The sequence below is a fragment of the Rhinoderma darwinii genome, chromosome 3, assembly GCF_050947455.1.
Source record: "Rhinoderma darwinii isolate aRhiDar2 chromosome 3, aRhiDar2.hap1, whole genome shotgun sequence".
Classification (NCBI taxonomy): Eukaryota; Metazoa; Chordata; class Amphibia; order Anura; family Rhinodermatidae; genus Rhinoderma; species Rhinoderma darwinii.
In genome coordinates, this window is record NC_134689.1 from 104,889,225 (window position 1) to 104,907,830 (window position 18,606).

Consider the following 18,606-nt stretch of genomic DNA (forward strand, 5'->3'; position numbering starts at 1 on the left):
CATACGTACCGTGGTCTTGGTGACGCGTCCCTCTTTTGACATCCAGTCCGACCTCCCTGGATGACACAGCAGTCCATGTGACTGCTGCAGCCTGTGATTGGCCTGTGATTGGCTGCAGCGGTCCCATGGGATGAAACGTCATCCCGGGAGGCCGGACTGGAGGAAGAAGCAGGTTAGTTAACTTTTAATACTATTAACTCCAGCGGTAGTCACTGTCCCGGGTGCTGAAAGAGTTACTGCCGATCAGTTAACTCTTTCAGCACCCTGGATAGTGACTATCCCCTGACGTCGCCTAGCAACACTCCCGTAATTACGGGTGCACACATGTAGCCATCCGTAATTACGGGAGCCCCATAGACTTTTATGGGCCTGCCCATGCCGTAATTATGCCCTGAAATAGGACATGTTCTATATTTTTCAACAGCACGGGCAACTTCCCGTAAGGAATCGGGAAGGTACACGTGGCCAATAGAAGTCTATGGGCCCGTAATTAAGGGCGTTTTTACGTTCGTGTGCATGAGGTCTAAGTGTGGAATATCGAAACAGTCATTTAAACCCATGTTTCTATTGTTACAGATGAAGCAGTATTTAAATGTTACAGTGTATTTAAACACAATGGCAGGAAACAATTCACAAATGAATGATTTCAATTATTTCAACTCATCCACTGAGCAATGCAAATGAAGCATAAAACACAATACAATGGTTAAGCTCATCGCTTTATTGTTTAAAGAAGCACTCCGGGAAAGTCCAAAGGTAGATGAACACAGCACTCCAATACTTCCAAAATCAGGCCATGTGCTAGTCACCAGGGGATGAATCAATTCCCCAATTCAAAATAGAGAAAGACAGAGAACACAGTAACGGCACCAGGACTTCAAGGTAGATGAAAAGCAGGGTGGATTTATTCACCTCAACACAGCAACGTTTCGGTTCAACAAAAACCTTTCTCAAGCCATGGCTTGAGAAAGGTTTTTGTTGAACCGAAACGTTGCTGTGTTGAGGTGAATAAATCCACCCTGCTTTTCATCTACCTTGAAGTCCTGGGGCCGTTACTGTGTTCTCTGTCTTTCTCTCTCTCTCTCTCTCTCTCTCTCTCTCTCTCTCTATATATATATATATATATATATATATATATATATATATATATATATATATATATATATATATACATATATATATATATATACTGTATATATATTTTACTCTTGTTTTATGTATGGGTTAATATAAGCAACCATACCTCCCATTACTAAGTGAAAGAAAAAAAGTTGTGGTATTCTGGCTGGAATGTCCTCTGTGGAAAACTGGAAAAAAAAAAAAGGATACTTTCCATGGTGACGCACCCCTCTGATGTCCTTACGGCATGACGCTCTGCAGCCCTGGAATAACGTTTCATCCCATGTGACCGCTGTAACCTGTGATTGGCTGCAGCGGTTGCATGGGATGAAACGTCATGCCAGGAGACCAGCCTGGAGGAAAAAATACAGACTTCTGGATAAGAATAAGATTTTTTTTTTTCTGAGTTGCGTTTTTTACTGCGGGATCGCCGCGATTTTGCCGCAGAATGCGCAACATCCGCTATTTGTTGTGAGTTTTACTTCCCCCATTTAATTAAATGGAGAAATCCTGCAACAAATAAGCAGCGTTTACGCAAATACAATTGACATGCGGCGGATTAAAGAACCGCGCCACAGGTCACTTTCTGAGCGTTTTTTTCCGCTCTGCATCTACGCAGGGTGTGGATGAGATTTGTTCAAATCTCATCCACTCTGCTGCTACTCTATTATGCTGCGAATTTTCCACAACGAATTCCATTACGGAAAATCTGCAGTATTTACGCTACGTGTGAACTTACCCTAAGTCTGGTGTATGAAACGTCCGTCTTCGTAAATATGGGCCTTTGTGTTTCAATGAAAGGAGACATCTGTATGCATTACTGGTAAAGATGAACAAACAAGCCTCTGTCCCTGAAGCCCGCAGTTAAAATCCAACTTGTCATAATTCAACTGAAACGATGCCATACGGAACAATTCAAACTTTCTTGGCTTGTGTTATAGGCTGTTGCCTAGTGAGCCTGATTTATAGTTTAATAATATAGCTAGTCTGTGGCAAAGCACCCAATGCACCAATTCATTTCATTAGTACAGACATTTCAGAGAGTACGGAATAGGCTCTGTGATGTAGATCTGCCTGCTCAGCGTCTGCCTCGTACTCCTTATTATAGTGCTATTTATGTCTTCTCTTGTAGTTACGTTTTATTGTTATGGTTGGGGGGAGAACAATGAAGAGGCTGCAAAATGAGCACTAAGAACACAAACCACAATTTCCATTCCCTTGCTGGAATATTTCAAGTATACTAGTCAATGACAATTCATGACACATAACCACATGAATATGAGAAGAGGAAAACGTGTTCTGCTGACTTAAAAGAATGTAATTGTGTACAATGCATAGACGATTTACTATCGGAAGTATTTTTTGTAAACAACGGCAAGGCAACCATTATACAATAATAAAAGGGAAAATTTGGATCTACATTTAACATTATACGTTTACCGGTCAAAACCTCGAAAGACAGAAAAGGCTAGAACGGTTTAGAAAACAGTGGGAAATAAGTATACAGAACACTTCAGTAAGCCAAAGGGGTGTTTTAATTCATGAATGTGTATACATACACTATATGGACAAAAGTATTGGGACACACCTCTTAATCATTTAATTCAGTTTCTTCATTCATTCATTCACATTACCACAGGCGTATAAAATCCAGCACTTCTCCATGCAATCTGCCTTTACAAGCATTTGTGAAAGAATGGGTAGTTCTAAAGAACTCACTGAATTAGAGCGTGGTACTATAATAGGATGCCACCATTGCTACAAGTCAGTTTGTGAAATGTCTTCCCTCCTAGATATTCCACGATCAACTGTGAGTGGTATTATTGCAAAGTTGAAGCATTTAGGAACCACAACCAAGAGCTTCATGGCATGGGTTTCCATGGCCGAGCAGCTGCATGCAAGCCTTACATCACCAAGCACAATGCCAAGTGGTGTAGAGAACACCATCACTGGCCTCTGGAGTAGTGGAAACATGTTTTGTGGAGCGACGGATCACGCTTCTCTATCTGGGTTTGGTGAATGCCAGGAGAACGTTACCTGCCTGACTGCATTATGCCAACTGTAAAGTTTAGTGGAGGAGGGATAATGCTGTGGGGTTGTTTTTCAAGGGTTGGCTAAGGATCCTTAGTTGCAGTAAAGGGAAATCTTAATGTTTCAGCATACCAAGATATTTTGGATAATTGTATGCTTCCAACTTTGTGGGAATACCTTGGGGAAGGCCCTTTTCTGTTCCAGCATGACTGTGCACAAAGCAAGGTCCAGAAAGGCATGGTTAGGTGAGTACTTGACTGGCGAGTTGGTGAGTTTGGTGAGAACTTGACTGGCCTGCACAAAACCCTGACCTTAACTCCATCTAACACATTTGGGATAAACTAGAACAGAGATTGTGAGCCAGGCCCTCTCATCCAACATCAGTGTATAACTTCAAATGCTCTTCTGGATGAATGGGCAAAAATTCCCACAGACACTACCCAAAATCTTGTAGCAAGCCTTCCCAGAAGAGTGGAAGTTGTTTACCTTTAAATGGGAGGACCAGCTCCATATTAATGCCTATGGATTTAGAATTGGATTTATATGTGTAATATTGTCCTAATACTTTTGTCCATATAGTGTATGTATATATGTATGTATGTATATACAGATGAAGCCATCTTTATATTGACTTTTAGCGCATTAAATACACAGTGGCAAGATCCTTTCTTGACTATTTCAATGACTTTTCAATGGCTTTTGTTGGGCGATATCATGCTGCAGCAACTTAGCAAAGTAAAGACAAAGATGGCTGCATCTGTATATATTTATATATTTTAAGCCTATGCCTGGGAAAATACTGGAGGTGTATTTCTCACCTGGCTGGTTAAGATCAGGGAGATAAGGAATCCAGGATTGTTGAGTTTCTCAGCAAAACTTAGTTTGCTGAGGTTTCTGTTGGCGTGGACTTTAAAATTAAACTGTATCTATGGCTTCATTGCCATCCGCAACCCCCTCATATGTACAGATCTTGACAATATATATATACAGTTAGGTCCAGAATTTTTTGGACAGTGACACAATCTTCATGATTTGGGTTCTGCATGCCACCACATTGGATTTGAAATGAAACAACTAAGATGCGATTGAAGTGTAGACTTTCAGGTTTCATTCAAGGGGTTGAACAAAAATATCCTGTGAAATGTTTAGGAATTTAAACAATTTTTCTACACAGACTCCTCATTTCAGGGGCTCAAAAGTAATTGGACAAATTATTACCATAAATAAAATAGTTTTTTTTTTAATACTTTGCAGAGAATCCTTTGCAGGCAATGACTGCCTGAAATCTGGAACCCATGGAGATCACCAAACGCTGGGTTTGCTCCTTTGTGATGCTCTGCCAGTCCTTTACTGCACCTGTCTTCAGTTGTTGCTTGTTCGTGGGTCTTTCTGCCTTAAATTTTGTCTTAAGCAGGTGAAATGCATGCTCGATCGGGTTAATATCTGGTGATTGGTCATTGCAGAATATTCCACTTCTTTGCCTTAAATAACTCCTGGGTTGCTTTCGCAGTATGTTTTTTGGTCATTCTCCATCTGTACTGTGAAGCGACGTCCAATCAACTTTGCTGCATTTGGTTGAATCTTAGCATAAAGTATATCCCTGAACACTTCAGAATTCATCCTGCTGCTTCTGTCTTCAGTCACATCATCAATAAACACTAGTGACCCAGTGCCTTTGGTGGCCATGCAATCACACTGCCTCCACCATGTTTTACAGAGGATGTGGTGTGCTTTGGATCATGAGCCGTTCTAAGCCTTCGCTACACTTTCATCCTCCCATCATTCTGGTACAGTTTGATCATAGTTTCATCTGTCTAAAGAATGCTGTTCCAGAACTGGGCTGGCTTTTTTAGATGTAAGGCAAAGTCTAATCTGGCCTTTCTATTTTTGAGGCTGATTAATGGTTTGCACCTTGTGGTGAACCCTCTGTATTTGCTCTCATGAAGTCTTCTCTTTATGTTAGACTTAAATACTGATACACCTACTTCCAGGATAGTCTTCTTCACTTGGGTAGATGTTGTGAAGGGGTTTTTCTTCACCAGGCAAAGGATTCTGGGATCATCCACCACTTTTGTCTTCCTTGGACGTCCAGGCCTTTTGGAGTTCACGAGATCACCAGTGCGCTATTTTTTTTTCAAGAATGTACAAACTGTTGATTTGGCCACTCCTAAAATTTGTGCGCTCTCTCTGATGGATTTCTTCATATTTTTCAGCCTAACGATGGTCTGTTCACTTGCAATGAGAGCTCCTTTGACCTCATGTTGTGGGCTCACATCAACAGCTTCCAAATGCAAATGCCACACCTGGAATTAACTCCAGACCTTTTACCTGCTTAATTGATGATGGATTAACGAGGGAATAGCCCATGCAGCCCATTAAATAGCTTTTGAGATAATTGTCCAATTACTGTAAAGGATCTGCCAGACACAGCTTCTGTGTCGAAGCCCGTGGTTAATCAGTCTGCATCTGCTCCTAGGTCTGATAGAGTGACTCGTTCTGCTACCACACAGCCTGGCCAGACGGTTCTAGCTCCCGCCCTCGGTCTATTTATACCTTCATTTGCTTGTCTTTGCCTGTGAGGCTCTCTTGCTTCCTGGCTCTGCTGTTCCTGCTATTACTATTGACCTCTGCTTCATATCGACCCTGGCTTTACTGACTACGCTCCTGCTCTGCGTTTGGTACCTCGAACACTACTCTTGTTGCTCACGGTGTTGCCATGGGCAACTGCCCTATTTCCCTTAGCTTCTGTGTACCCTTGTCTGTTTGTCTGTCGTGCACTTATTGAGCGTAGGGACCGTCGCCCAGTTGTACGCCGTCGCCTAGGAGGGGCTGTGCAAGTAGGCAGGGACTGAGTGGCGGGTAGATTAGGGCTCACCTGTCTGTCTCCCTACCCCGACATTACATAATCACAGGCCGATATACCTTTTCTACCCTGGTTCCTACACTACTGTGGACACCCTTGAGACCCTGGCTCAGCAAATGCAGGGTCTCTCCCTACAGGTCCAAGCCCTGGCTCAGAGGTGCGACCAGCGTGATGCTAACCAGGTAGTGCCCTCCACCTCACCTCTTGAACCCCACCTCAAGTTGCCGGTTCTCAGGGGACCGTAAGACTTTTTTCTCCTTTCGGCAGAGTTGTAGGCTCTATTACCGTCTAAGGCCCCACTCCTCAGGTTCTGAGAGCCAGCGAGTGGGTATAATTATGTCCCGGCTCCAGGACGGCCCCCAAGAATGGGCCTTCTCCTTGGTTCCTGATGCCCCTGAACTTTCCTCTGTTGATTTTTTTTTCTGCTCTATGACGAGACTGACAAGACTGCCTTTGCCGAGAGTCAGCTGGTGACCTTACGTCAGGGTAAGAGACGCGTTGAGGAGTACTGTTCTGACTTTAGTAAGTGTTGTGTAGCTTCTCGGTGGAATGACCCTGCCTTGAGGTGCCAGTTTAGATTGGGTCTGTCGAACGCCCTGAAGGACCTATTAGTTAGCTATCCCTCTTCTGACTCTCTAGATCAGGTTATGGCTTTAGCGGTACGTCTTGACCGACGTCTCAGGGAACGACGACTTGAACATTTTTGTGCCTTCAACTCTGGCTCCCGAGGTTCCGTTGCTTCGTTCTTCCATGGAAAACTCGGAAGAACCAATGCAACTCGGGCCTCAGTGTCTCCCCAACAACGTAGAGAGCTCCGCAGGAAGAATGGTCTCTGCTTCTACTGTGGGGATGACAAGCATCAAGTGAACAACTGTCCTAGGCGTAAGAATAAGCAGCTGGAAAACTTCTGCGCCTAAGTGACCATCGATGAGGTCGCTTGGGCGCACAGGTATTTCCCATAAATATGAAACTAATGGCCAAACTGAGAGGACTAATCAGTCTTTAGAACAATATTTAAGGTGTTTTATCTCTGACTGTCAATATGATTGGGTCTCCTTCATTCCCCTCGCCGAATTTTCCCTTAATAACCGGGTCAGTAACTAGTCAGGGCTCTCCTCCTTTTTCTGTAATTTTGGGTTTAATCCACGGTTCTCCTCCGTTTCACCTGATGGTTCCAACAATCCCGAGGTATATGTCGTTCATCGGGAACTGTGCACAATCTGGGCCCAGGTTCAGAAGAACCTAGGAGGCGTCACAGAGCATACAAAAGACTCAGGCAGATAGAAGACGTTCTGATAACCCCTTGTTTGTGGTCGGGGATCTGGTGTGACTATCTTCAAAAAATTTGCACCTTAAAGTTCCGTCCAAAAAATTTGCTCCCCGGTATATAGGGCCGTACAAGGTCATTGAGGTCCTTAACCCTGTCTCCTTCCGGCTGGAGTTCACCCGTCTTTTTAAATACACGACGTGTTTCATGCCTCTCTCCTGAAATGCTGCTCCCCGTCCTTGGTTACCTCGAGGAAACCTCAGGTCCCTGTTCTCACCCCTGAAGGGGTAGAATTCGAGGTGGCCAAGATTGTGGACTGCAGGATGGTCCTAGGCTCCCTCCAGTACCTGGTCCATTGGAGAGGATACGGGCCCGAGGAGAGGACTTTGGTACCCTCCCGGGATGTTCACGCTGGGGTATTGCTCAGGAGGTTCTATCTTCCGTTCGCCAATAAGCCAGGTCCACCTAGGAAGGGTCCAGTGGCCCCTCATAAAAGGGGGGGGTACTGTAAAGGATCTCCCAGACACAGCTTCTGTGTCGACGCCCGTTGTTAATCAGTCTGCATCTGCTCCTAGGTCTGATGGAGTGACTCGATCTGCTACCACTCAGGCTGGTAGGCTGAGGAGTGGGAGAACCTATCACAGCCTGGCCAGACGGTTCTAGCTCCCACCCTCTGTCTATTTATACCTTCATGTGCTGCTTGTCTTTGCCTGTGAGTCTCTCTTGTTTCCTGGCTCTGCTGTTCCTGCTATTACTATTGACCTCTGCTTCATATCGACCCTGGCTTTACTGACTACGCTCCTGCTCTGCATTTGGTACCTCGTAAACTCCTGGTTTGACTCAGCTCGTTCACTACTCTTGTTGCTCACGGTGTTGCCGTGGGCAACTGCCCCATTTCCCTTAGCTTCTGTGTACCCTTGTCTGTTTGTCTGTCGTGCACTTATTGAGCGTAGGGACCGTCGCCCAGTTGTACGCCGTCGCCTGGGACAAGCCGTGCAAGTAGATTAGGGCTCACCTGTCTGTCTCCCTACCCCGACATTACAATTACCTTTGGTCCCTTGGAAAAGAGGCAGCTACACATTAAAGAGCTGGAATTCCTAAACCCTTTCTCAAATTAGGATGTGAACACCCTGAAATTAAAGCTGAGTGTCTGCACTTTAAGCCCATATTGATTATATAACTGTATATTCAATATGTTCTGGTAAACAGCTAAAATGCCAAACTTGAGTCACTGTCCAAATAATTCTGAACCTAACTGTACTTATATAAGTTATGAACCTTAAGAAGACCACTCTAGTAAACTTGAGGTCTATATGCATTTTTTGATCTGTGCTATGTATGCTTGAAGACCCAAATAGAAGATAGGATGCGCTCAGTAAGTACCTCTCACATCACCAAGATATGAAATCTACCTGACGGCACATAATTACAGAATATGATGGATAATGTGTATACAGGACCGGCTCCAGGTTTATGTGGGCCCTTGAGTGATACAGACATAGTAGGCCCCTTTGTGGGGGAACTCAGTAAAATGGCAGAAAACGGCAGTTTGTGCCCCCATATAGAAGTTAGGCCCTGTTTATGCCCCCCATATAGGCCTCATGCACACTTCAGTTTTTTCCTTCAGGGAGCTATCCGTTTTTGTCACTGATAGCACCCTGAACCCATTCATTTCAATGGGGCCATGCACACCTCAGTTTTTTTGACGGTCCGTTGCTCCTTTCCGATCCAAAGTAGAGCATGTCCTACTTTGGTCCGGGATTCCGTGACCGTGAGGCCCATGCAAGTCAATGGGGCCGTCAAAAAAACTGAAGGCACACGGAAGGCATCCGTGTGCCGTCCGTGTGTGATGGAGCCGTTGCTTAGCAACCGCCGGGCGGGCAGAAAAACATTAGAAAAATATTACACTAATCGGTAGCCACTTGTCTCTATCAATAACTGATAGAGAAAAGAGGCTGCTGATTAAAAATAAAATAAAAAGCCTTTCATACGTACCCGGTCGTTGTCTTGGTGACGAGTCCCTCTTCTTCCTCCAGTCCGACCTTCTTTTGTGACGCGGCAGCCTGTGATTGGCTGCCGAGGCCACGGCAGCCTGTGATTGGCTGCCGAGGCCGCGGCAGCCTGTGATTGGCTGCAGCGTCGACATGGATTGAACGTCATCGCTGGAGGCCGGACAGGAGGAATGTAAGTATGAACTTATTTTTTTTTTTATTACATTAAAATTGTATTTTCCGCGCACCGATCATGGTACTGTCACCCTGGACAGTACCATGTTCGGCGCACGGAAACGGAAACACGGAGTGCACACGGGAGTGCACACGGAAACCACACGGCCGCTAAAACGGGTTCACGGACCCGTCAAAAGCGGCCGTGAAAACGGTGACGTAAGTGTGCACGAGGCCATAGAAGTTAGGCCACCAGTTTGCGCCCCCATATAGAAGTTAGGCCCTGTTTTTTTCCCCATATAGAAGTTAGGCCCCCAGTTTGTGCCCCCTTATAAAAGTTAATCCCCCTTTATGTCCCCATATAGATGTTAGGTCCCCTGATTGTGCCCCTATATACACAGTGCCCTCTGTAGATAATGCCACAGTGTCCCCTGTAGATAGTTCCACAGTGCCCTCTGTAAATAGTGCCACAGTGCCCTTGTAACGCCCGCGGTCGCTGAACACGAACTCCTTCCATCCAGTCGACGCCATTCTCTCAAGAGATGTCTGCACATACGGCCATCCTGCTCCACAGTGACCACAAGGGTGCGATCACGAGCTCAGTCCAGACTTAAGCCATAGCGCACGCATGTTGGTGATTGAGCTAATTGCTCCAGAGCACCCTGGGCTATAAGAAGGTCCCAGCCCCATCTCCCACGCCTGAGCTTTTTTGTTGTATTCCAAGTCTGTCTTGCAAATGGTCCCCTAGTGTTTCCTGCTCCCAGTGTTCCCTGTTCTTGTATCCTGTATCCTGATCTAGTGCCGCGCTTAGCTGTAGCCGTGCTCTGCTGTATAGCACGCCTGTCCTGCTTCTCCATGCCTGACATCTACCTGCTGCCTAGTACCTGCCAAGCCTGCCTTGCTACTGTCCGAGCTGCCACAGGTACACTATATAAACTATAGACTCTGACCTGCGCCCTGTTGGCCAGCTACCATACCGCCAAGGCGGTACGGCCCAGTGGGTCCACGAACCCTACGTGACAGCCCTCTGTAGATAGTGCCACAGTGCCCTCTGTAGATAGTGTCAAACATACACTCTGTAGATAATGCCACACACACCCTCTGTAGATAATGCCACAGTGCCATCGGTAGATAGTGTCACACAGCTCCCTGTAGATACTGCCACACAGTCCCCTTTAGATATTGCCACCCACCCCTTTTAGATAGTGCCACACATACCGAATTGTAGATAGTGCCACACACATCCCCTCGTAGATAGTGCTACACACATCCCCTTGTAGATAGTGCCACACAAATTCCCTTGTAGATAGTGACACACAGACCCCTTGTAGATAGTGACACACACACCCCCTCTAGATAGCTAGATAGTGCCACACACCCCATCTTGTTGATAGGGAGGAGGAGGAGCCATGATGGCAGTGTAAAGCACCTTATATTTATATATATATATATATATATATATATATATATATATATATTACATATATATACGGATTACATGTTGGAGTGAAGTAGGAAAAGGTTTAGGTAAATTGGAAAAGTAGATCAAATTACGCCAGTGACCACAAAAAGGAATTCTGTCTAACAGAATATATGCAGCTATAGACCAAAGATGAAAAGTTTGCTTAAATGAACATTGAATAAAATAATAGGGGAAACTCAGTTTAAATAACCGTGCTGCAGAGCTGTAATTTGTAAATGATCTACTTTATATCCATGGTAATTCGCTTGTAAAGATGTGACCCCTGGCGGGTAGTGAACATTAAATAAGTTTGTAATTCAAGCATAAATATAATGACCAGCTTAAAATCATCATGGTCAGAAGAACAAAAATCCTTCCCCAATTCTAAGAACACAATGTTGAAAAAAAATACAAATATTTCAATATATATTTCAATATATATGTATATATATATATATATATATATATATATATATATATATATATATATATTATCCTCTTCTCATCTCCAAGGCGTTCCTCTCCTTTATTGCTGCTACTACTAAAACTTTACTTTACCTTCCCTAACATTAGCTGTTTGCAATTATAACTTAACAGCGTACATTACCAACACCCAGCGCTCCACCTAGTAATGAAACCACTTAAATCCAACTAATGCATTTCTTTCTTGTCAATTTCATGTTCCACATATAATTCCTTGAGCATTTTCACAGAATAGAGCTCAATTCTTCCCATAAACTCACATTTCTAGCCAAGTGCAAGAGAATAAAGATTCTTCTAGAATGCATTAAGCCAACCAGACTGTGTAATTTCACAGTCCAGGTATGTCATTTCTTTACATTTTGGTATGTAGCATGACAGTAATTCAAAGTTGTATCATTTGTATGAGACAGTCTAAAAGCCTAACAGCCATGCAGGTTTATACAGATTGAATGTGAATGTAAGAATTGGGCACAGGCAGAAACCATTTTTTGTTGTAGGTCCAGACCACACAGCATCTTGAGCCAAATGAAAAATAAAAACCCCCAAAAATAAAAAAAATCATAAGCAAAGATGCGCTACATGGGACAATAATGAGCCCGAGCCATATGAGCAATCTACAATTAGATTAAACAATCTGCAAATTTGCCAACCTGATAAGTAAGTGCATATGGCATAACTAGAGGCATTGCTTGAAGCCGATGGGCCCTGATGCAAAATCTGTACCAGGGCTCCTCAACTGTCACATGCCATTTATAGTCACATGCCACTTATATGTCCTAATATGTAGCAGGGGCCGACACCGACAGCAAAGTGCCCCTGTGCACAACAGCATATGGACCCCTATCTTTCGAACAGCTAATGACTACTTCTTTTGATCTCCTAGCACCTCCTTCATGGCTCTCCATGAAATTCCTTACTGGTCTTTCCATCTAGTTGTGAGCCATGCAATCTACTGGACAGAATAGAGCCCTATTATTATTATTTTAAAGTAGCAGTGGGCACCCTTGCCTGCTGGGCCCCTGTGTAGCAGAGGGGCGTTTTGGTTTTCTCTGGAACCAGGGACTGGGTCTAAGTGCCGCCCTGTCATGCCAATAGCACTAGCTATGCTACTGGGCAAAATGGTAGGCAAGTCTGAGATGGCCCCAACTAAGTCCATCACTGGTACTTGTGTGCATTATACATATATGAATTACTTACATAAGAAATAGGAAATCTGGTTTGCTAGGTATTAAATCATAATTCAAGTTAATACTCAGCAGGGACATAATGGCTCCACACAAAGGCAGACGTACAGGAAGAAATAATTTATTATTTATGGACATGTGGTTATGGGCACAAATAGTCACAAGTAAATACATTTCTGTGAATATCTCCGAGGAAGATTCTGTGTGATTCTGACAAATCCTGCTTCCCAGTAAGTTCCTGCATTTGTTTGAATCTCTATCATTTCACTTTCAAGTGTATTTTAGTGTTGAATGACTTGACATCCAGGCATTCATCTGGTAAGCACTGCCAAGTTCTTCTATGTGTCATTCTCCATCCTTGGTACTTGCTTTTTCTAATTTAGGCTACAAAGTAGTCAGGAGATGTCTAATTGGGAGAACTCACCGCTGATACACTTACTTAACCTTTCTTTTTTTTGCAATTACATTTGGCTGATGTCTACCACGTAGAGAGTAAACCGAATAATTTAAGCTGATGTCGGAAACATCTCAAATACAGTAAGTCTCTTATGAATAACTAGCAAAAATCATGTTTGCGATGCATTAGATCATTGTCTTCATGCAATATCCAATCTTTTTTATCTCCAGTTTCTTAACTTAATGTAGAACGTTGGCTTTGAGAATTTGTTGAAATTTAGTAGAATCCATTCTTCCCTCTATCTACACAAAAGCCACTGGCTGTCACACAACCCCAAAGCCTACCATGACCATCCCTGTGTTATGACAACTCTCATTTTCTTCTCCAATCATGCCTGATGATTATATCCAAAGTGTTAAATCAATGTTTTATTGGACCACAACACACATATGACATACTTGAGTTTACATTTTCTGACCACCAGTGTGCGGAAAGTACAGAATTACAGTCCATGGCAGGAAGGGATGTTCTATGCTGACCGCTCCCCCCTTATAAACATTTTTTGGTACTTATACTGTTTTGGCATGCAAGAGAATAAGGTGGGTAGACAGAATTTGGACAGTTTTATTATATTAAATATGGTATCACCAATTTCAGATTTGTAGTAACCACTGAAAATACTACTGAGGTTTATATCATGAGTATTAGACCAATGTTAGTAAATAATTAGGATAAAAATAAATGGTAAGTGACAGGTTCTCAACAACATTTCAGACGGATGAAGCAGGAAGCATTTATAATTTATAGTTCTCTCCTGCTGTGAAAGTCAATGGTTTTATTATAAGATCCTCAGTCAGCTCCTTAGAGATGGCCATGACTGTTGAGTGTTAGAGCAACAATCTGAGATTCTTGAAGGTTTACAGAATGTATTTAATTATGGAATTGCCAACATCCGACAAGGACTAAGAACTAACAAGTTAAATAAATCTTGAAACATTACAAAAAATAACACTTTAGCACATGCCAAATTGTATGTTTCAGTAATGGTGCATTAAAAGTTGGCCTGTGCAGACATTGTGTTAAGGCTCTGTTCACGTCAGGGAAAATTGTCTGACATATACTACTACAGAAGGCTCTGATGCATGCCACTGTATAGGTTCATATGTTAAAAACACGTATACCATGTGGTATCCATGTTTTTGTGGTTTGCCTCTGCCTAGAAAAGTGTAGTAGACTATGCTTTCTATACAGGAAAAAAATGGTATCCTAAAATATACCAGTTCGACGGTGGCCGAAAGAACACTCTTTTGACCTGCGTAGGGTGAATGGAGCCATATGGACACGTTTGGTTTATAGGTTGAAAGCTTTTTCTTGGCATCTATAAACTGGGGCAAATTTATCCCAGTGGTGCACGCTGTATGATAAATTTGACGCATATAGCTAGACATATTAAACCCTTTTCTCCTCTTTATGTCACTTCATTGCTGGCATACTTTACATTAAAAAAATTCACAATCCAAATTTTTGCTTAGTAAATCTAATTAATTGTGTTTGAAATCCAATCAACTATGAAGCCAGTACAATAGTACTTAAATCAATGCCCTCAGTAGTGAAAAGAAAAAACTGCAGTGGCATTATACTAACCTGTAAACAGGGTTAACACAATGGCTTGGAAAGATGCCAATTTTTCCAGTAACCAGTGAAACTCCACGTAACCAGCCTTCCTGGAATTTCCCTAAGATACGAACACCTTCTCCCTGCTGGAGATCCATCTCGTCTGGTCCATGAGCTGTGTATGGATAGAGAGCTACACACCTGTCAAATAGGCAATAAGGGCAAGATCTAAGAATATGTTCTAACACAATGTCGAAATTACTTTACTGAACTCTATGTACGTCCAAGATATAGCCCCTCTACTGTGCAGCGTTGCAAACATCTGTAAATTCCAGGACACTCCAGAAAATAGACTTTTTTTTTCCAGTATTGTAATGCTGCTAATATGTTCATATTAGTCTAGAGCTATAAACGTCTATTACTTATAATCTTTATGATGCATTATGATTTTCCAATGTAAAAAATGTTGTTCTCCAGAAAAAAAAAAAAGTTGGTACCCCTGCTATATTTATATTAGATTACTAAAGCTCATAGTTACGGATGTAGCCATCTTTATCTTGACTGATAACTTGCTGCAGCATGATATCACACAACAAAAGCCATTGAAAAGTCATTGAAAAAGTCAAGATAAAGGATCGTCACTGTGTAATTAATGCGTTAAAAGTCAATATAAAGATGGCTACATCCGTAAGTTGAAATAAAATGTATTATTATATCTCATTATATCTCAAGAAAGAACATAACAATTATTATAATAATTAACCAGGGATAAACGGCTAGGCAAAATAGGAAGTTTTGAACCTGTAACCGATCACACACCCCAAGAAGGAAGTTAAAACAAGACAACCCCTTCTTAAATAGAACAATAAAAAGAGGAGAACGATCGTCAATACTATGTATACATTTCTGGGTTAACTGCTTGGGACAGTTGACCATAAGAGAAGGTGTTGCTCAACAAAATAAAGTGACGGTTCATAGTATTGTATGGATTAATAATTCGTCAAGGCCCCTGTCTTATTAAATAGAAGCCAGCTCTGTGATGTGCTTTACCCCCCCCTCCCCCGGCAATGAGCTGTTATTTCCAGTGGACCAACCTCTATGATGTCCTTCGGGGTATATGGACAGGGTTTCTCCTGATGGACATTACTAGAATAAGACATCAATGTCCAATCAGTGGCAGAGTCTGAACACTGTGACCTCTGGTGATTGCTAGAACAGTGGCAGTGGCGCTAGAAAAGTGTCATGCTCATGATGGCTCCGGTAATCTTTTTGGGAGACCACGTGGCCAGCTCATTATAGTAACAGGCCAACCATACGGCCTCTGAAAAAATCTTTCCCCTGTCATAGGGCTCTGTAACAGAGTGTTACTATTGAGTCCATTCTGAAGCAGGTAAATACTGTGCAAAAGTTTGATTAGATAGACAACTGGATGTTTGATTCATAGGCAACATGTGGGATTCAAAAAAAGTTAGATTTAATTAATCAGGTCTAATATTTAATAGTGAACAGAGCTGCAATGAAATGATGATCTAACCTTTAGATCATTATAAGCAGAATTATTATAAGCAAGTCAATAGAAATATTGAAATTTGAAACAACAAGGTAAATGACACTTTAATTGTAAAGATAAATTATATTCAAAACTACCCAAAGTTTCCTAGTATACTTACATATTAGCCAGAATACTCTGATGAGAACTTGGAAATGACACTAGTGAGTGTCCTTTCCCTTGTGGTCCAAGTGTGGCATAATAAAATGAAGCATTGACCTAAGGGTTTAAGCCAGAGAAATGTAATAAGGATTTTCCCTATTGAGGATGTGATTAATTCAGATGAACATATAAGAAACAGTACAAATTCTTTTGGATTACACAGTGTTTTAAAAATATAGGATTTTATGTTTTCCATAGATATACAGATAAAAGGTAACAGATACTGCAAAGAAAACGGCATTTATTAATTTTATCTTAAAGGGAATCTGTCAGCAGCTTTGAGTCCTTAAAACTGCTGACATCACTATATAGAGAAGGGGGAGGGCAGTGTAACGTCACCTGTTGTGTCTGTCATGCAAGTTGCATCACCAAAATATCGACATTTAATGCCCCCTAGCTCCGCAGTCGCAGTTGCTCTAAAGGCAACCCCTTGATGTTAAAATAATCCGGGCTCTCCTTACTGAACATTTCCAGTCCCTTTCCTCTGAGTGACGGTTCTATTGTCCAATCAGGAGACAGAAAAACGCGAGTACGAGAAATTACGTCTGAAATTCAGGAGCTGTGTTCGCCTGAAAACAGCTCCATAATTTCAGGCGTATTGGACGCTGCCGTGTGAACATACCCTTAGAATTACCAATGGAAGGCCTGCTTCAAAAGTGCAATTTCTTGAAGGCATTAACTCCACATGTGGAAAGTCGCTTTAAAATGTTTTCTCCACTTATAACATCTTCTGACATGCTCAAGACAAAGAGACTAGAATTGCTAGTTGTGCACCCAAACAGCATTAGAACTCTCAAATATCAGTAGCTCAATGACGTCAATCATGGGTCAATGACATGTTGCAATATTTCAGCAAATACAGGTATGGGTAAGGGTATGTTCACACGGCCTATTTACGGACGTAATTCGGGCGTTTTTGCCCCGAATTACGTCCGAAAATAGCGCCTCAATAGCGCTGACAAACATCTGCCCATTGAAAGCAATGGGCAGACGTTTGTCTGTTCACACGAGGCGTAATTTACGCGCCGCTGTCAAAAGACGGCGCGTAAATAGACGCCCGCGTCAAAGAAGTGACCTGTCACTACTTTGGCCGTATTTGGAGCCGTTATTCATTGACTCCAATGAATAGCAGCGCCAATTACGCCCGTAATTGACGCGGCGTTCAAGCGCCTGCACATGCCGTTACGGCTGATCTTACGGGGATGTTTTCAGGCTGAAACAACCCTGTAATTTCAGCCATTACGGACATACCCTTAGGGTGCAACATATCTCCATCCTGGCAAACAGCAGTAAGTAGGGGTTAAAAGTTATAATTGCCATGTCTTCCATTCATGTAACTACAATGGGATGGATTCATCAGTGTATTTATGCCAGTTGTTTTTTTTTTTATATGATTTTTGCTCCATATTTATGAAGCCCCTTTGCCATTTTTGTAAATAGTGGCCAGGGCTTCAGTCACACTGAGTGCAACTGATGAAGCAAACATTTCCAACACTTTCTAATTACAATACCAGGTCTGTCGCACGCTGCACTAGGGTATGGTGTGCCAGTATGGATAAATCTCCCCCAGTGATTTCTGCATTTACATAATACATTATCATTAAAATTAAAAGGGAAGGTAAATTGGCATCCTGGACCCCTAGGTTTGTCTTCCACCCCAGGCCATCTGTCACCATTGAGGCTCAAATTAGTTTACACAATTTACACTCTGAACACTATTTGCATTGTAGAAAATAATTTGTATATATTCCAAAAGCTAGAACTAGATAAAAAAAAATATATGCGTAAAATTATGCAAAAATTTTATTTTGATGCAGAGTCGGCTGCACAATAAATGTTTCCAGGGGTAGCAAAACATCTTTGTCAACAGGCTTATTTGTATTCTTGGACCCCAAGTGCTACTGATAAGGTACAAAGCCTCCGGCAACACAGTCTGTGCTAGTTGATAACTAGAAAATGTCTGTTTATTCTGCACAGACTTCAACGTTATCACATAGACATTTTAAATCACCACTTCACACGAGTAGAGCACGTTAAAAATAACACCAAAGCTGTGGCCAAGCAATGAAAAGAGAGATACTGTATCTTCTGCAACAACGTAACCAAGAAATAAAAGTTATGTGACCATGAAGGCTAATATGTGTGATAATACAATAAATTGGAAAGAGCAGCCTGTCTTTTAAAGATCCAGTTATAATGCATGCAAGGTCAGCAAGAAGGTATATTGTTAAGTAAATCCTATTTTATGCTCTTTGTTATTCTACTTATCGAAATAACATAACTGTACACCAGAAGTCTGATTTAGCAATG

The 18,606-nt window shown here is 42.3% G+C and overlaps 1 protein-coding gene across 1 annotated transcript in view; it reads right to left on the bottom strand.

The window, feature by feature from the left end:
• The window catches only part of SH3RF2 (SH3 domain containing ring finger 2), a 98,078-nt gene that overhangs the window by 18,202 nt on the left and 61,270 nt on the right, over positions 1 to 18,606 (bottom strand). The window contains exons 5-6 of the mRNA XM_075860030.1: positions 16,256 to 16,353; positions 14,616 to 14,786 (exon numbers count right to left, since the gene is read on the bottom strand). Of these exons, the coding sequence (XP_075716145.1) occupies positions 14,616 to 14,786; positions 16,256 to 16,353 (269 nt within the window). The remainder of the gene's footprint in view (positions 1 to 14,615; positions 14,787 to 16,255; positions 16,354 to 18,606) is intronic.